This window comes from Scyliorhinus torazame, chromosome 28, assembly GCF_047496885.1.
Source record: "Scyliorhinus torazame isolate Kashiwa2021f chromosome 28, sScyTor2.1, whole genome shotgun sequence".
NCBI classification, from domain to species: domain Eukaryota; kingdom Metazoa; phylum Chordata; class Chondrichthyes; order Carcharhiniformes; family Scyliorhinidae; genus Scyliorhinus; species Scyliorhinus torazame.
In genome coordinates, this window is record NC_092734.1 from 6,596,739 (window position 1) to 6,617,290 (window position 20,552).

At 45.0% G+C, this 20,552-nt stretch overlaps 1 protein-coding gene across 1 annotated transcript in view; it reads right to left on the reverse strand.

Annotated features, from left to right (window-relative positions):
• Positions 1 to 1,239: 1,239 nt before the first annotated feature.
• prkg2l (protein kinase cGMP-dependent 2, like) overlaps positions 1,240 to 20,552 on the reverse strand; it is a 61,169-nt gene continuing 41,856 nt past the window's right edge. Inside the window, exons 14-19 of the mRNA XM_072491401.1 lie at positions 19,313 to 19,454; positions 17,171 to 17,334; positions 13,224 to 13,346; positions 11,957 to 12,019; positions 5,273 to 5,339; positions 1,240 to 2,719 (exon numbers count right to left, since the gene is read on the reverse strand). Coding sequence (XP_072347502.1) covers positions 2,624 to 2,719; positions 5,273 to 5,339; positions 11,957 to 12,019; positions 13,224 to 13,346; positions 17,171 to 17,334; positions 19,313 to 19,454 — 655 coding nt within the window. The 3' untranslated portion in view covers positions 1,240 to 2,623. The remainder of the gene's footprint in view (positions 2,720 to 5,272; positions 5,340 to 11,956; positions 12,020 to 13,223; positions 13,347 to 17,170; positions 17,335 to 19,312; positions 19,455 to 20,552) is intronic.

Genomic DNA, 20,552 nt, shown 5'->3' on the forward strand with positions numbered 1-20,552 from the left:
GGATCTGTGTGTAATCCAGATCAGATTCTGTGTGTAATCCGGATCTGATTCTGAGTGTTATTTGGATCTGATTCTGTGTGTAATCCGGATCTGATTGTGAGTGTTATTTGGATCTGATTCTGAGTGTTATTCGGATCTGACACACTGACACTCGCTCCAGTAATACTCAAGAAGCTCAACACGATCAAGGCTAAAACAGTCCTTGGGATTTTGCCACCCTATCCACCAACATTCACTCGCTGCAGCACCAGCGCACAGTGACAGCCGTGTGTACCATCTTCAAAATACACAGCAGGCCCCCAAGCTTCCTTAGGCAGCACCTTCCAAACCCACGACATCTACCATCTAGAAGGACAAGGCCAGCAGGTACATGGGAACCCCACCGCCTGCAAATTCCCGCCAAACCTGTCACCACCCCGTCTTGGAATTTGCTGTTCCTTCACTGTCGCTGGGTCAAAATCCTAGAACTCCCTCCCCAACAGCACTGCGGGTGTACCTACACCACACTGCAGCGGTGCAAGAAGCATCTCATCACCACCTTCTCAAGGGCAACTAGTGATTGGCAATAAATACTCACCCAGCCAGTGACGCCCACATCTCATGAACCAGTAAAAAGATGTGCAATTATTCGGCAGGCCCCTCTTCTGCACTTGGCCCAGGCTGCAGTCTCTCGGTCCAGTATTTCAGCACAGGCTCTTAGGGCTAGGCTGTAGGCCGAGATTGCAGGTTCTCCTGCAACAGAAGTGGCCTCCTTCTGCACTGTGGGCATTCTATGGTTCTAAACCCAGACCACATCATGATGCTAATAGAATCATGGGATCCCTACAGTGCAGGAGGAAGCCATTTGGGCCCATTGAGTCCGTACCGACCCTCCGAAAGAGCACTCTACCTTGGCTCACTCCCCCGCCATATCCCCGTAACCCCATAACCCCACCTAACATCTTTGGACATTAAGAGACAATTTAGCATGGTAAATCCACCTATCCTGTACATCTTTAGACTGTGGGAGGAAATCAGAGCACCCGGAGGAAACCCACACAGATACCGGGAAAAAGTGCAAACTCCACTCAGTCACCCATGGTCACAATCGATCCCGGGTCCCTGGCTCTGTGAGGCAGCAGAGCTAACCACTGTGCCACCGTGCTACCAACATGATGTACAATGTTCGCAGGTTTTACAGACTCCTGGGCCAACACATTAACCGAATGACTGCACACAGTTTATCACCAGACACAAATATGAGATGTCTTCAATCTGTTAAAAATTTTATTTGTTTTTAACAAAATGTTAAACATTTTAACAACTTAAGTCACATAGCCATTGAAAGGATGAATAAATAAAACATCACAAAGGCCTTGATTTGATGGCAGCCACAAGATTTCTTCCTGATTACACACCATGTGTTATTTTCATGTTCTGTGATTTGATCTTACACATATTCCAATGTATCTAATAATCAACGACTTGCTTTACTTAAACATAAATTATGCAGGATGTATAAGAAAATATATGGGGACTGGTCTGTGATGCAGAGCGTAAGCTAACAGCGTGGGTTCAATTCCCACACACGGGGGAAAGGTGCAAACTCCGCACAGACAGTGACCCAAGCCGGGAATTGAACCTGGAGCTGTGAAGCAACTGTGCTAACCACTGTGCTACCGTGCTGCCCCCATTTGTAATAAAGTTGATGAATTAACTGCACTGACAATCATTTACGGATATGATGTAATTGGGATCACGAAGATCTGACTCCAGGGTGACCAAGGCAGATGGATAGAGTTAACAAACAGATCAGCCAGAATCTAAATGAATGGCTTAACAGGCTCGAGGGGGTGAATGGCCAGGTTCCTGTGCCATGGTTCTATCCAGTCAGCGCTTTCTCAATAAATTACATTTGTCTTTTTGAACTGAACAGTAACTTGATCCTTTAAGAAGTCTTACAACACCAGGTTAAAGTCCTCAGGTGAAGGAGCAGTGCTCCGAAAGCTAGTGTTTGAAACAAACCTGTTGGACTTTAACCTGGTGTTGTAAGACTTCTTACTGTGCTCATCCCAGTCCAACACCGGCATCGCCACATCTTGATCCTTTAAGCTTCACAATTACCCAAATATGTTTTCTTGTGTGTTGCTCTCTAAACCAGGGAAATTACCTTTCTGAAATGTGCTAAATTATTGGCATTTTCAATGCGACTAGTAACTGTTGAGGGTATCTGCCCATGCTCACCAACCATGCCACCTATTCTTTTCCTACTGATAGTGTCTCTGGGAGATGGAGTAACTGATGCAGGAAGTTTTCCCCCAATTGACTGGGGCAACTCACCCATAAAGTGGAAGTGTCTCAATTGTGGTACAAGAGTCACACCTGATCAGTTCCTCACCTTTTTCCTTAAATCCATATCCCCTTCTCACTGTCTCCCCAAGGCTGTGGAACCAGAGAGAGATAAGCTCCCAAATTCCAGGCACATCCAACCTGAACAGGACTATCAGATTGGAAATGGGTTGTTTTTTGTTTCAAAAAAGACAAAAAAGCTGATCATAGGAACATTATCTTATTCTGTCTCCTCGAAGATGCCTGAAGTTTTCCACCTTCATCCCAGAAACATCCCAGGTGTGGGGATCAATCCTCAAAAATCCTCATCCCAGCCAGAGAACTCATCCAAAGGCTCATCAGTCTCCGCTGTGAAGCTGTCGAAGTTGCTATGATCTACTGGACCTTTTAACTTAAGGCAAGAAGTAAGAAAAAGATCACCTGGGCTCAAAAGGGTTAAATAATGCAGACAGGCAGCATGGAGTACGCTTGTCTTCCCTGGAATGTGCAAAATTAAGGGATGATTCAGTTGAGCTGTTAAAGGATCAATAGGAACGATTGTGATGTTAACAGTCTCTCAAGCTATTCATTTGCCGTGGCAACATGCACTTTTTACACAAATGTTGTAGTCTACAGTGATGGTAGAGACTCCAACATTCTTCCCATAGCATGGCTGAGCAGGAAACTCTCCCACTCTTACTGCCCAAGGAACTCTACTTGTTGGAGTAAATGAAGGAGCAGTCTGACAGCTGGGAAGTTAATAGTCACCTTAGCCTATAGAATAGGACGGATAATGCAGGATAACGTGTGAGAATGGACTCTAGTGCATTGAATACGGCATTGTGGCTGGGATCCTGACTGCCAAACAGAAGACGGCCTCTGACTGTAGCAGTCTGAGAAACAACAAGGTCATGACTCAGCTTAGTCACTTCCACCCAGAAACAGGCAGATTAGGGGGAGAGACAAGAGTGGGATGAATCCGGGCTTTAAATGACGGGCAGTCACAGAAGGGGAAGACCATGTGAGGTCAGGTGGTAAAAGGAATCAATCCAGGAAAAGGAGATTCCTCTGAGAAAGGAGAAGGGTGTAAAAGGAGATGTTTTAAATCAGTGTGATGGACCACAAGCCTAGATTTACCCTGCTCTATTGCTTTTGAAGGAAGAAATAAAGATTGAACCTCTTGCCATTGACTATACATTGACTATACTCCCTATACATTGACTATACATCGACTATACTGCCTATACATTGACTATACATTGACTATACTGCCCATACATTGACTATACATCGACTGTACATTAATTATACATTGACTATACTGATGATATATCGACTAGACGTTGATTTTACTGACTATACATTGACTATACATTGACTAAACTGACTATATATTGACTATACATTGTCTATATATTGGCTATACATTGACTATACTGACTATACATTGACTATACATCGATAACAATGACTATACATTGACTATACATTGATTACACTGACTATACTGACTATATATTGACTATACATTGACTATACTGACTATACATTGACTATACATTGACTCTACTGACTATGCATTGACTACACATTGACTGTACTGAGTATGCATTGACTATACTGACTATGCATTGACTATACATTGAGTATACTGACTATACAGTGACTATACTGACTATGCATTGACTATACATTCATTACATATTGACTGTACATTGACTATACATTGTCTATATATTAACTATACATGACTATACATTGACTATACATTGACTACACTGCCTATACATAGACTACACTGCCTATACATTCACTATACATTCACTATACAGCCTATACATTGACTATACTGATGATATATCGCCTAGACATTGACTATACTGACTATACATTCACGATACTGACTACATTGACTATACATCGATTAAAATGACTATACATTAACTACACTGACTACAAATTGACTGTACTGACTATATATTGACTATGCATTGACTATACTGACTATACATTGACTACACCTTGACTCTACTGACTATGCATTGACTGTACATTGAGTATACTGACTATACATTGACTATACGGACTATGAAGTGACTATACATTCATTACACATTGACTGTACATTGACTATACATTGTCTATATATTAACTATACATTGACTATACTTTGATTATACATTGACTATACTGACTATATAAATTTTAAAATAAATTTAGCGTGCCCAATTCATTTTTTCCAATTAAGGGGCAATGTAGCGTGGCCCATCCACCTACCCTGCACATCTTTGGGTTGTGGGGGCGAAACCCACGCAAACATGGGGAGAACGTACAAACTCCACACGGACAGTGGCCCAGAGCCAGGATCCAACTGGGACCTCGGCGCGGTGAGGCAGCAGTGCTAACCACTGCGCCACTGTGCTGCCCTTACTGACTATACATTGACTATACCGACTATACATTGACTATACTGACTATACACTGACTATACATTGACAAAAGGGACTATACATTGACTATAACTTGACTACACTGACTATTCATTGACGATACAGACTATACATTGACAATGCATTGACTATACTGACTATACTTTGACTATACACTGATTACACATTGACTATACATTGACTATACTGACTATACATTTACTACATTGACTATATATTGACTACACTGACAAAACATTGACTACACATTGACTACACTGACTATACATTGACCATAGATTGCCTAGACATTGACTATGCTGACTCTGTGTTGACTATACATTGACCACACTGAATATATGTTGATTATACTGACTATACATTGATTATACACTGACTATATATTGATTATCTTGGGCACCACATAACTAAAAAGGAACAGATTGATTGTTTTATCAGCATTTCTAATTAACCTTAATTGAGAAACGCGAAACCCAATTTGAAGAGTACACCTAACTGTGAGCCATTATAATTACCTCTCTCCAGAGAACAGACTTCATCTTCCGACTCCTCAGCCCTTCCCAGTCAAAGCCTTGAAACCACCTGAAACAAAGTGAATCAAACCACAGTGAATGTGTGCCGTGATTAGCAAAGATAAAATTAATTTATTCCTTTAATTTCAGTGAAGTAGCAACCTCAATTAGAAAGTGAGAGTTGAAGGCCCACTCTGAGAACAATGTGCAGATTAGAAAAATATGACAATCACTTTGTTCCACTGAATATCAAAGCAGAATATTGGGAAGTGTATGGATTTCACCTTGATCTGTCCTGCACATCTTGCGCACATAAACCATCTCTCCGTCTAAATAAGTTCAAGTGCTTCGCACCAATTTTCAATTATTTTTTGAGAGCGCAGTGACTGGAGAGCAGAATTACGATTTTTTGGGGAAATTGGCGAGGTTTGAATTAAAATGAGAGTCAATATAACTGTACAACTTTCACATTCACCCACCCCCAACTCCATGGTACGTGTTAGCAAATGAATAGCTTCTTATCAGTCTTTTTGCTCAATCTCCAGCATCAGTGATACTTTCCTCTCAATAACCCTCACTATTTTCACATTTCTTTCTCTTTCTTTCTCCTAGATATTGCGAGTTACCAGGTGTGATGCTACTGAAGGACTTTTGTAGTAGACTTGGCCCCTGATAAGGTTGGCGATTGATTTTGACTGAGTCAGTTTCTTAAAACTTCTGGGAACCCCCTTCTGGATTGGTCGGATTGTTAAATAGATTTTACAGCACAGAAGTAGGGGCCATTCAGCTCAACTGTTCCACTATTTTCATATCCTATTCCTTTCTCCGTTCTGTGTTTATAAACACTCCCCTTTAATCTACCTTATTCTCCTCGACCACTGCGTGTGATGGCAAGCTCCACATTCTCACATTCTCTGGGTAAAGACTTTTCTGCCGAATCGCTGATTGAATTTATCTATTTATATATTGTAGTCAATGAGGAGTCCCGAAAAGGAGAGTCATAAATAGTTTATTTCCAACTCACACCGGGAAGTACAATAACTACGTAACAGTCCAGGTCCCAGCTGGGACCATCCAGATATTCCGGTTCTTTCCTGGCCCACTTTTATCTCGGGGAATTAACAAGCCCACTGTTGCCTCCCCCCCCCCCCCCCCCCCGCAGTGGGGGAGCTCATCCTCCCCGTGGCCCATGGAGAGATCAATCGGGTTGTCCGTGTGGGTCCCGTGGGGGTTATAACAATATGGCAATCCCATGTTGATATCACATCACAGTTGTTTTATTAATAATAATAATCGCTTATTGTCACAAGTAGGCTTCAGTGAAGAAAAGCCCCGAGTCGCCACATTCCGGCGCCTGTTCTGCATTACAGGCCAGCTGTTTAGCCCACTGTGCTGAACCAGTCTCTATTTCAGAGAAACATAGAAAATAGGAGCAGGGGGAGGCCATTTGGCCCCTCGAGCCTGCTCTGCTATTCATTACGATCATGGCTAACCATCCAACCCAATAGTCTGATCCCACCTTCCCCCTCCCCCATATTCTTTGATCCCTTTAGTCCCAAGTACTGTATTCAACTCCGTCTTGAAAACATGCAGAGCGGAATTCTCCACCGGTGGGACCCTTGTTCTGCCGGCAGCGCATCCACGCCCACGGGTTTTCCAACGGCGTGGGTGGCCACAATGGGGAACCCCATTGGCTGGCTGCGGGAAAGGAGAATCCCGCTACCGGCAGGCACATGCTGCGCTGGGAAACGCGGCTGGCGTACCAGAGAATTTCGTCTACAATATTTTGGCTTCAACCGCTTCCTGTGGTAGTGAATTGCACAGGCTCATCACTCTTTGTGTGAAGAAATGTCTCCTCATCTCAGTCCCTAAAGGTTTACCCTGAATCCTCAGACTGTGACTCCTGGATTTGGACACCCCCACCATCGGGAACATCCTTTCTGCATCGACCATGTCCAGTCCTGTTAGAACGTTATGGGTTTCTATGAGATCCCTTCTCATTCTTCTCAACTCCAGTGAATACAGTCCTAACTGATTCAATCTCTCCTCCCGCCATCCCGGGATTCAGTCTGGTAAACCTTTGCCGCACTCCCTCCAGAGCAAGAACATCCTTCCGCAGATAAGGAAAGCAAACCTGCCCACAATATTCCAGGTGTGGTCTCACCAAGGCCCTGTATAATTGTAGCAAGTCATCCCTGCTGTTTTACTCAAATCCTCTCGTTATGAAGACCAACATACCATTCACCTTCTTTACCACATGCTCATCTTCAGCAACTGAACATAGAACATTGAACATTACAGCGCAGTACAGGCCCTTCGGCCCTCGATGTTGCGCCGACCTGTGAAACCTCTCTACAGCCCATCTACACTATTCCCTTCTCGTCCATATGTCTATCCAATGACCATTTGAATGGCCTTAGTGTTGGCGAGTCCACTACTGTTGCAGGCAGGGCATTCCACGCCCTTACTACTCTCTGAGTAAAGAACCTACCTCTGACATCTGTCCTATATCTATCTCCCCTCAATTTAAAGCTATGTCCCCACGTGCTAGACATCACCATCCGAGGAAGAAGGCTCTCACTGTCCACCCTATCCAATCCTCTGATCATCTTGTATGCCTCAATTAAGTCACCTCTTAACCTTCTTCTCTCTAACGAAAACAGCCTCAAGTCCCTCAGCCTTTCCTCATAAGATCTTCCCTCCATACCAGGCAGCATTCTGGTAAATCTCCTCTGCACCCTTTCCAATGCTTCCATATCCTTCCTATAATGCGGCGACCAGAATTGCACGCAATACTCCAAATGCGGCCGCACCAGAGTTTTGTACAGCTGCAACATGACCTCATGGCTCCGAAACTCAATCCCTCTACCAATAAAAGCTAACACACCGTACGCCTTCTTAACAACCCTCTCAACCTGGGTGGCAACTTTCAGGGATCTATGTACCTGGACACCGAGATCTCTCTGCTCATCCACACTGCCAAGAATCTTACCATTAGCCCAGTACTCTGTCTTCCTGTTATTCCTTCCAAAATGAATCACCTCACACTTTTCTGCATTAAACTCCATTTTCCACCTCTCAGCCCAGCGCTGCAGCTTATCTATGTCCCTCTGTAACTTGTAACATCCTTCCTCACTGTCCACAACTCCGCCGACTTTAGTGTCATCTGAAAATTTACTCACCCATCCTTCTATGCCCTCCTCCAGGTCATTTATAAAAATGACAAACAGCAGTGGCCCCAAAACAGATCCTTGTGGTACACCACAAAACTGGACTCCAGTCTGAACATTTCCCATCAACCACCACCCTTTGTCTTCTTCCAGCTAGCCAATTTCTGATCCAAACTGCTAAATCACCCTGAATCCCATGCCTCCATATTTTCTGCAGTAGCCTACCGTGGGGAACCTTATCAAACGCTTTACTGAAATCCATATACACATCAACTGCTTTACCCTCATCCACCTGTTTGGTCACCTTCTCAAAGAACTCAATAAGGTTTGTGAGGCACGACCTACCCTTCACAAAACTGTGTTGACTATCTCTAATCAAATTATTCCTTTCCAGATGATTATACATCCTATCTCTGATAAACCTTTCCAAGATTTTGCCCACAACAGAAGTAAGGCTCACTGGTCTATAGTTACCTTGTCTCTACTCACCTTCTTGAACAAGGGGACAACATTTGCTATCCTCTAGTCTTCTGGCACTATTCCTGTAGACAAAGATGACTTAAAGATCAAAGCCAAAGGCTCAGCAATCTCCTCCTACCTTCCCAGAGAATCCTAGGATAAATCCCATCCGGCCCAGGGGACTTATCTATTTTCACACTTTCCAGAATTGCTAACACGTCCTCCTTATGAACCTCAAGAACTTCTAGTCTAGTAGCCTGAATCTCAGTATTCTCCTCGACAACATTGTCTTTTTCCTGTGTGAATACTGACGAAAAATATTCATTTAGCACCTCTCCTATCTCCTTGGACTCCAAGCACAACTTCCCTCTACTGTCCTTGACTGGCCCTACTCTTAACCTAGTCATTCGTTTATTCCTGACATATCGATAGAAAGCTTTAGGGTTATCCTTGATGCTACCCGCCAAAGACTTCTCATGTCCCCTCCTGGCTCTTCTTAGCTCTCTCTTTAGGTCCTTCCTAGCTAACTTGTATCTCTTGAAGCTAACTTGTAACTCTTGATGAGGGGGAGCCAGTGGATGTGGTTGTACGAGGACACCCATTCCCCTCTCTGAATTTATAGCCATTCAGATAATAGTCTGCCTTCCTGTTTTTCCTACCAAAGTGGATAACCTCACATTTATCCAAATTATACTGCATCTGCCATGCATCTGCCCACTCACTCAACTTGTGCAAATCACACTGTAGCATCTCTGCATCCTCCTCACAGCTCACCCTCCCACCCAGCTTTGTGTCATCTGCAAATTTGGCGACTGTTGTACCCTCAATAACGACGCTAGAGATTAAAACGGTAAAGAAGGCTTTAATAAGCTAAGAACTAGCCTAGTGCTGAGACAGGTGCTTACTGGGTGCCGCCTGCAAGACGGCCCCTTAAATATGACTCCCAAGTGGGCGGAGCCAGAGGCGGAGTCCCCCAGGGTTCCAAGCCCGGTCTTAAAGGGGACATCACCTTACATGATGATAAGGGTGCAGTAATACAATAACCGTTCATCACAGAGACATTACATTTAGTTCCCTTATCTAAATCATTAATATATTTTGTGAATAGCTGGGTTCCTAGCACCGATCCCTGTGGTACCCCACTAGTCACTGCCTGCCATTCAGAAAAAGACTCATTAATTCCTACTCTTCGTTTCCTGTCTGCCAAACAGTTTTCTATCCATCTCAATACACTACCCCCAGTCCCATGCGGTCTGATTTTACACACTAATCTCTTATGTGGGACTTTTGTCAAAAGTCTTTGGCAATTCCAAATAAACCACATCCACTGTCTCCCCCTCATCAACTCTATTGGTTACATCCTTGAAGAGTTCCAGCAGATTTGTCAAGCATGTTTTCCTTCCCTAAGTCCACCTGACACTTTCCAATTCTACCAGTCTTTTCCAAGTGTTCTCCTATAAAATATTTTATAATGGACTCTAGAATTTTCCCCACTACCAACGTCAGGCTTGCTGGCCTATAATTCCATGTTTTCTCTTTACCTCCCTTTTTAAGTAGTGGGGTTGCATTAATTATTCTCCAATCTGTAATTTCAATTGTTTTATGGTAAATGATCATGATGATCAAGGTGATGATTATCACGCCTCTGGCATTTAAGGAGTTTGCTCTCATTTCTTCCCAGCGCAGAAACAGATAAAGGGATCATTTTACATTTTATGTAGGCCGCGATCGAACGGCCACACTGCGCCCGAAAAACAGCTCAGTGCATCGCAGTGTGTCGGATAGGAGCTGGGACATCCTGCTCCCGGGATCTACCCTGCTCGCAATGCCTCGCGAGATGTTACGCAAACTCATGAGGTGTTGCGATGTAAATCCCACCCGTTGTGGGCGGGATCATTTTTTGGCAAATCTGCTTTTTAAAGCGAGGCAACAAGTCTCACTTTAATGTGCAGATTCCCAAGGTACCCGAGGTGTTGGGATCTATCCCCTTTGCGTCATAGACCTCGGGCGATTGCCGTTCAGTACTGGTCTCCACTAATAGGGACCAGACAGAACGGCACTCGTAGGGGATTGGAGGCCACCAGGTGCGTGACCTCTGAGCAGGTACCCTTTCACTGCTGGTGCCACCCGGGTACTCTGACAGTGCCAACCTGGCACCCAGGCAGTTCCATCTGGGTGCCAGCCTGGTACTGCAGTGCCAAGCTGGCATCTTTTGCGCAGCGGTGATAGGGAAAGTGTTGGATGAGGGCCCGGGGTTCCTCTCATAGTGCATTCTGGCTTGGAACGGGTCTGGGGTCATTTCGGGGATTCCAGAGATCGGGGCACCATTTAAAAAAGGTCTCGCTACACTGAGGATTTCCAGCGAGCCTATGCGCAACCTTGGCCGCGATGTCCCTGCTGAGGTCCCCTATCTAACCCGGGAGCCATTTTATAGCGTTGTGTTTCTCAGCGCGGCGAGCGCCGGGAAACACGCAGCTAAATGCACTCGCCATGGGACTCTGTCCCCATTTAATTAAATCCCGCCTGTAGTCTGTGTTGCCAATGTGAACCTTGCCCTCTGGCTACTCAGAGTGCAAACCTGATCGCCCACTGTCCGGTGGTTTGCTAACCATGCCAGCTGCGTCCCTGGGGGCCAGAAGGGCTGAGTGTTACTGGCGGTCGATACCAGCTCAGAATGATTCCCACTGAAAAAACCTTCACACGAGCTGACTAGTGGCACCCAACGCATTCAGCTCCTCATTGAGCATTGAGTGGTGTTCACCCTCAAACCCATTCACAGGAACAGGAGGGGGCCAATCAGCCCCTCAACCTGTGCCATCATTCAATTCGATCATGGCTGCATCTTAACTCCAGTTACGTGACTCGATTCCGTAACCCCTATCCAACACCAATCTTTCAATCCCAGTTTTGAAATTTTCAATTGATTCCCAGCCTCAGCAGCATGTTGGGGGTGTCAGTTCCAGATTTTCGCTCCCTTTTCTTCCCCAGTTCCCACCGACACCTGCAATACTGCACGAATATCCATCCAGCTCACCCCTTTGATCATCTGCTCACTTACTTGTTTTTCCGAATATCATTTATTCCGTTTTTCTTGTTTCCTAACCGTTCTGTTGGATTAACTCTGCACAATTATCAAACAGACACGTTAAAATATGAACACAATTAATAAATCAGTTTCAAAAGCATAATTTGTTCAGCAAGCAAAACACATTAAAATCTGACAACATTGAAATAGCAATAGACTTCTCTTCGAAACAGAGAAAGCTAGGATTCCGTTCAAATCAGAAAATGTTGGAAACATACTGTCATAATATACCCCAGTATATCATGGTGCAGACACACACTGATGGACACACAGTGGGACCAGTCAACACACAACACCGCAGCCAATCACCAGTTAGAGCACACTCACTATAAAGACAGGGGGCATCAGAGTTCCCGCTCATTCGAGTTGCAGCTAGCTAGGAGGACAGAGCTCACAGCCTGCAACACAGACATTCACCATGTGCTGAGTGCATCGACTGGTTAGGACAAGGCAAAGGTCTTTAGTTAAAGCTAGTATCGGATTAACCCACAGTAAGTTTAAACAGTTAATGATTCAATAAGATAGTGTTGCACTATTTCAAGTGTTGGTGACCTGTATGTGATCCAGAACACCCAACACATCACATACAGCAGGTCAGACAGAGCTGAAGTCATTCAAATTGACTGAGTCTGACGCCCCCCCCCTCCCAAAATTCCTGGCCGGCGGTTTCTTGGGACTGTTGCATATGCCAGGAATTAGGGGGCGAAATTGGGAGCACCTCATAATTGAACGCACCCCAGGTAAGAAAATTTGACTCATTGGAAAATCCCAGCAGATAACATGTTTTCCCAGATAGGCTAAGAGATGAGGCACGAACCACAATTGGTGTTTCGTGAAAGCTTGATTGAACTTAACAAACGAAGCGGAAATACTTTCAAAACACAACGACTAGGATTCACTGCAAATGCTTGGAGTCAGCTGAAGAATGTATTAGGAAAAGGATGAAGACCATTTGGTGATGATTGGCGACAACCATGGGAAGCTTTAAGAAGTATAAAACCAGCTGGAAAGTTAAAGATCAGGACGTCCCATTAGGGATTCTCCACCTCAGTCTTCACAAAGGAAGAATGTGGACACTCCCCAGATTCAATAAATGTGGCAAAGATTTGCAGAAACAAAGATATAAAAATGTGAAGGATTAAAATGCTTGGGCAACAGGTGAGTCTCTTTAGTAAAAGCCATGATCAGCCTGTCGTTTCTGACCATCATGTTGTAATAAAGAATTGTGTTTGCTGCTTACTTGCAGAGTTTCCTGATCAGATCCTCGGGCCGCTTAGAAATTCGCTTTGGAAAATCCACTTTCTCCATTCCTCTCAAAATCATGTTGTAAATTTGAATTGGATCGGGCCCTGTAAATGGAGGACTAGAGAGACAGAAAGACTGGATCATTAATCAGCCTGGGTCTGCGTGTGTTGCCGGTTGTAATCCGAGTTATCCTTTCAATGTTTAACTGACAGGGCTACATAACTGGGTAAGTAGTTCAATCTCAGCAAAGTCACACATGACGCGTCAATAAAGTTCATGGTAAATACAAACCGTCACGTTATCAGCAAGGATACTTAAGAAAGGAAATATGTAACCAATGGATGTATTGGAAAAATGCACAAGACATGTCTGTTTCTGAAGAAGAGGCTACAGCTGAGAGTTTCTGTTACAAACGTCTTCATCAGAATAATTAGAGTTGCTCCTCATCCTTCAAAGGAGGGAAAGCTCTATTAGTCCCATTCCCTCCCTGATACCATGGAGATCTAGCCCAGAATGTCAGCAATCATGCAGGGGGAGGGGGGAAATCTCTCTCTGTTTGAAAACCATTAATGCGATCAATCACAGTGTGGTTCAGGTGTAACCCTGGTTACTCACAGTTTAGCACAGTGGGCTAAACAGCTGGCTTGTAATGCAGAACAAGGCCAGCAGCGCGGGTTCAATTCCTGTACCGGCCCCCCCCCCTCCATATCCCTTGATCCCTTTAGCCCCAAGAGCTAGATTTAATTTCTTCTTGAAATTAGACAACATTTTGGTCTTAAGTCACTACCACAGATTCGCCACTCTCTTTGTGAAGAAATTTCTCCTCACCTCAGTCCTAAACAGTTTACCCCTTATCCTCAAACTATGACCCCTAGTTCTGGGCTCAACACAATTGGAAACATCGGCCGCGATTCTCCAGCCGCATTACGCTCTCGCTCAAGCGCAATGATGCCCGTGTTGTGCAGGGCTCAGTGTTGGCATCTCTGCTGTTTGTTTTATATATTAACGATTTGGACTTGAACGTGGAGGGCATATTTGGGAAATGTACAAGCAACACAACAATTGGCCGCGTGGTGGATAATGTAGGGGATAACTGTAAGCGCCAAAATGATGTAGATGGGTTGGTGGAGTGGGGAAGGAAAGTGACAGATGGAGTTCAACTCAGATACGTGTAAGGTAATGCTTTTAGGGAAACAGTAAAGGGGAATACATAATCAACGGGAATATATGGAGAGGGATAGGTGAAGTGAGGGATCTTGGCGTGCAGGTGCATAGATCCCTAAAGGTAGGTAAGGTTGTAAAGAAGGCATATGGACGGCTCTCCTTCATTGGTAGAGGTATAGAATAGAAAAGTGGGTATAAAATGTTGGAATTGTAGAAAACACTGGTGAGGCCACAACTGGAGTATTGTGTGTTCCGGTCGCCACATTACCGGAAGGATGTAATTGCTCTGGAGAGAGTGCAGAGAAGATTTAGCAGAATGTTGCCAGGGCTGGGAATTGTAGCTATGAGGAGAGATTGGAGAGGTTCGGGCTCTTTTCCTCGGGACAGAGAAGACTGAGGAGTGAGATGGAGTAGTCAGGAGGAGGAACCTGTTTCTCTTGGCAGAGAGCTCAGAAACCAGGGGTCATAGATGGAAGGTCCTTGGCAGAAGGATTAGAGAGGACATGAGGAAAAACCTTTGTATGCAGAAGGTGGCGGGTGTCTGGAATTCGCTGCCTGAGTTGGTGGTGGAGGCAGAGACCCTAAACTATTTTAAAACATACCTGGACCTGCACCTTAAGTGCTGTATGCTACAGTGCTATGGACTGGGTGCAGGGCGGTGGGATTGGAAAGGGCACCTCGGTGTCCTCGGGCTGGCATGGACAAGATGGGCGGAATGGTCTCCTTCTGTGCTGTATAATTTCTATGGTTCCCCATCAAAATGTCAGGTTGATCAGTTCGCTGTAATGATGTGGTTTCCAAGGAAAAGCAAGGTTATTGACAGTCCTCGGTGAACTTACAATCTTCTCAAAAAATAAATCCAGGTCAGTGACCAGATGATGCGATGTCTTTCCAAATTTTAAAAGAAAATATTGCCCTGAAAGATGCTAGCAGCAGAGAATGTGGAACTCGCTACCACAGAGGGAGATTGAGATGAATAGATGACTTTAAGGGTAAAACTCGCTAAATACATGAGAGAGAAAGAAATGGAAGAATATGGTGGCAGGGCGAGAAAGAAAGTTGTGGGAGGCTCTTGTGAAGCATAAATGTGTGGAGCAGATGGGCTGAATGGCCTGATTCTACGCGGGCTGACATTCTCTGTTTGGCTTTACATCAGGACAATGGGCACCTGATCAGAAGTTGCAGGTTTTTGTGAGATCTTGCTGCGGTGTTAATTACTGCTTTCTGTTAAAGAGTAAATTCTGCATTGAGAACAGCGCTTATTCCAATCAATTTAACCTTCTATAAAGAAGAATTACTCATTGGAGCCAGAATAATCCCCTGTCCTTACAGGTCCCAACATAACCACAGTGTTCCCCCGCTTTCAATCCCCCAGCAAGATATCATCAACATCCCGCCTCCCACTTAGAGTAAGAGGGACATGTTTCATTTCACAAAACAAACATGTTAATCACCCACCTCATTCAAATACAGAACGTTGATTATCATATGTATGAAGGAGCTTTTAAAAAGGAATAGCACGGCGAGATGGTACCTTGACACCTGAATTTGTTCTGTACACAACCTGACCAACAAAAGGCACATCTGTACCTCATGGTTAGTCAGTGATGCCTAATGGGACAGCTGTTGCTGAATAAATAGCATTTTTAAAAACAGAATCTGTTCATTTAATCGCCAGTAGGATGAAATGAACATGCGAAGGAGACTCTATCGTCACAGAGTTGTTTTGGGCAATCTCTCTCGTTTAGCTAATGGTAAAACCCGTGATTCACCGACATTGGTGTTGGAACAAATCACCTGATGGCATCATCTCCTTGGCCAAGTGAAAGTAAAGCGAAAGCTGCAACTTATGAATAATATTAAATCCCTACATTTGTTCTACAATCCCATCGTCTCAAAAAAGAATGGGCACAGTGAAGACCTCGCACAGAATTGTTACGGCGCCAAAGGAGACCATTCAGGCCTCTTGTCTGCACTAGCTCTGCAAATGGACAACATGACTTTGAAAGAAAATGCCAGTGTAAACCTGCAGTGCCTCTCAGACACGAGCCTTGCCCCTCTGCATTGTGTATGTGAGATGGTACATTCACATTAAGGCACAGTGTGAGTTCACTGAGTTCACGGTGAGTATACACGGAAGGTACACCTCCTGGTTACTATTCCAACATCACCAGATGACATTTTATTTTAGGGCGGGATTTACCAAACAACCCGCCTTGTGTTTTCTGGCAGCGGAGGTGACCCGCCAGCGGGATTTACCAACCCCGGCGTTGTCCGCGGGATTTCCCAGGGACTGCACCCCTCGTCACCGGGAAACCCGTGCGTCAGCACGGGACCGGAATATTCCGCCAACGTGAAGTGCCGGCAAATCGCGCTCTATTAATTCAATGTCGTATCGTTCCTACCTGACAGAACGTAACAGAGATGTTTATATTTACCACCCGCTGAGCGTAGTGATAAAGTGAACACATGTTATTGACACGGTTGCCCTGTCATTAATTTGCAAATTAAGGAAGGACCGAATGGTCGCCTTCTGTGCTAGAAGGTTCTTCAATTCTAAAGGGACTGAATTTTCCAGCTTTCCCACCATTGGGAATGTCAGGTCCCGCCAAAGGCCTGGCCTGATCTGCCGCCAACCATTAACAGGCCGCTTCCGTTGGCAGAAAGCATGCAGAAAATCCCATCCATTAATTTGCTATCACCTGTTTAAACGGTCACATGAAGTGAAGATTTGCCCCTCTGTGTTAAACCAGGTGTAACTGTATCCTCAATACTCACTTTCCAGTCAGCAGCTCAAAGACCAGGATTCCCAGAGACCAATAATCTGCCCCAACGTCATGTCCCTTGTTCATGATGATCTCAGGAGCAACATACTCTGGGGTTCCACAGAATGTCCAAGTCTTCTTGCCAAGGCCAATCCACTTCGCAAAACCAAAATCAGCCTAAGGGGAAGAGAGAGGGAGAGTGGAAGAGGAGGGTGTGTGGGAGAGATGGAGAGTGGGAGGGGAGGGAGAGAGACGAGTGAGAGTGAGAGTGGAAGAGGAGGGCGAGAGAGATGAGAGGGAGAGTGGGAGACGGGGGAAGATAGTGAGGGAGGAAGAGAGGGAGAGAGAGAGTGGGAGAGTAGGAGGGGGAGAGAGGGAGGGAGAGTGTGGGAGGGGAGAGAGGGAAGGAGAGACAAGAGTGAGAAAGGTGGGAGAGGGAGGCAGGGAAAGAGGTGGGCAGAGAGGGTGTTGAAAGGGAGTAGGCAGGGAGTTGAGATGGAGAAAGAGGGTAGAATGTAAGAGAGAGTGAAAAGGGAGAACATAAAATATAAGAAACAGGAGCAGGAGCAGATCACATGACCCAGTGAGCCCCCCCCCCCCCCCCCCCCCTCCGCCATTTATTACGATCAGGGCTGTCCCTGGGCTTCCTCCCCATTCCCCTGCCCGCTCTCAAAATCGCTCGATTCCCTGAGAGACCAACAATCTGTCTATCAGACCCGTAAATATATTCAGCGATGCCACAACCCTCTGGGGTAAAAAATCCCAAAGATTCACAACTCTTTGAGTGGGAGGGGGGGGAAGGAGAGAGAAAGTAACTGGGTGACAGGCAGAGAGAGGGAAAGGGGTGGAGAAGAGAGAGCGGGAATGTGTTCCAGCCACCTCAGGCAGGGCCTCAATGTGACATCTCATTCAAAAGGCAGCCTAGATGTTTGTGCACGAGCCTCTCGTGTGGCACTCAAACCCACAACTGTCTGGCTCAAAGTTCAGAGTGCAACCCAATGAGACACCAAAACATTCACTCCACAGCCCTCTTTGCTGATTTTACGGATTATCTTACATCTGTGTTTCTGCTCACTGACTTTCCTGTCACTGAAAATAGTTCCTCTGATTTTACACTTCATAATTTCAAAACAAAGGCTGATTAGGTATTAAAACAGACTTTCTGCCGCATGTGCAGTTCTCACAATCACTCGTATTGTAAGGACGAAGAAAGCTTCTGTGTTCTGCTTACAATGTGGAGTTTAAGGACATTTATCTGAAAAAAACATCACAGTCAGCTCCCTGCCCACATCACGGGTCAATGTGGAGCTGTGAGTTGATTGTCTTTGGGTGGTGCAGTATGAAAATTGAAAACTTTGCAAATATCGCATAGCTCCGTGATGTTGATTGGATTCTGCAGCTGAGCTCTGACTGCTCTCTGGAGGACCTCAGTGTCAACCTGCTCAAATAGGCAGCCGCACATCACTCGGGTTTGACATTGCACAGGGTAAAAATCCAACACAGGGCCAAACTGTGCGCAGCTAATGATCAGATGTTGCCTGGAAACTAATGGACACATTTCAACTGTAGACAACAGTGATTTTGATGGACTGGGAAGTGATGGTGCTTCAGTCTGCACTGTGAACAGAAACTCTGATTAGTTATCATACAGCAAACTGTATGCTGAGTATAGCTCACTCTTGCACAGATCTTGGCCAGATCTGTTCATACCTGAACATGCAAGGGTCACCAATACTCCAGGGTTCTCCATTAATGTCCAGAAATGCCGGATTTCATTGTTAAAATATTGAAGCTGGAGAAAAATGAATCTTGGCCAGCTGGGAATTTAGGTGATCAAACCTCCAGGAACACGGCCAATCAGGGTTGGCAGCTCTAACTTCACGTGACCTTTTCCATTAAGTTTGTATTAAGAAAAGATCCCTCCAGGTGTTAGAGTTTGAAGGACGCTGTCGATCTTTTGCTCTCTCAGGAAATTGAGCAATTATGAGGAATGGACAGGAAAGTAGGAAGCGTTCAGCCATGATCGCATTGAATGAAGGAGCAGATTCGAGGGGCCGAATGATCCCCTCCTGCTCCACATTCTTATGTCCTGATGTTGTAATGTGTGTATGTAGTGTTCAGTTGCAGGCTGGGTGGTACAGCCCATTGGACGTACCATTTTCACATATCCATCTGAATCCAACAGCAAGTTCTCCGGCTTGAGATCCCGGTAAACGATACCTCGATTGTGCAAATAATCAAAAGCTTCAACAACACACCCAACACAAAACCGCGCTGTCGGTTCATCAAAGAAGCACCTGAAAACAAATATACAAACTCAGCTTTGACAGAGGAAAGGAAAGTCTAATTATTTTTGTTTGATGATTGCTGCTGAAAAATCGTTTGGAATGTCTTAATGTGTTAAAGGCGCTATATAAATGAAAGTTATTGCTGTAGCTATTTTGATTCGGTTGTTTTTTATTAATTTAAATTAATTTATTAATTTTTTCCCCCAATTAAGGGGCAATTTAGCATGGCCAATCCACCTACCCTGCACATCTTTGGGTTGTGGGGGTGAGCCCCACGCAGACACGGGGAGAATGTGCAAACTCCACACGACTGTGACCCAGGGCTGGGATTCGAACCCAGGTCCTCGGTGCTGTGAGGCAGCAGTGCTAACCACTGCATCACCGTGCTGCCCCTGTTTCGGTTGTTGCTAATTTGCCTGTCCGTCTGTGTCTACAGCAGCTGATGGTTAAAATCAGAGGATCCATTAGCCCAAAATAGTTCTGACAGTTTGACCTGTGAAGGAGAAGGGTTCACATCCGATGCGTGTAGAGTGTTAACCTTGTGTCCGGATTCCCCTGCACAGGTCGGCGCAATGGCCATCAATCAGGGCTGGTGTGGCCGTACGATTAGAATTTGACCCTCAGAAACATTTTCAAGGATATCTTAACTTCATGGAGCTCCCAATACAAAGCCCAAAGGTGTGGAAATATGAACTTATATTCCTGTTTACTCAATTGTAATTTGGCTGTTGGGTTACCAGTTATTCACTGAGAAAATGTGAACACGTAACTGATGAACAGTCTCAGTAAATATTCAGCAGGACTTTCAGGAAAATGTTCCACTGGGCCCAATCTCCAACCTGGCTAAAGCTGGCGTTTTGGTTAGTGTCCGATTGTGGGATCTTGTTCACCTCACATTGTCTGTTACGGCTCTGACCTTACAACACTTGGAAAAGTAGTTCATCGGCAGTAAAGCGCTTTGGGAAAGGTGCTACAGAAATGCAAGTTAAGTCATTCTTTCTTTCCCTCTACATTCTGGGCGTCAGCGTCGACCTCGTCTTCTCCCAGGAATTTAGAATTCTCGGCTAAACACATCCAGCTTTTTAAGTCGCCAGGGACCCGGATTCA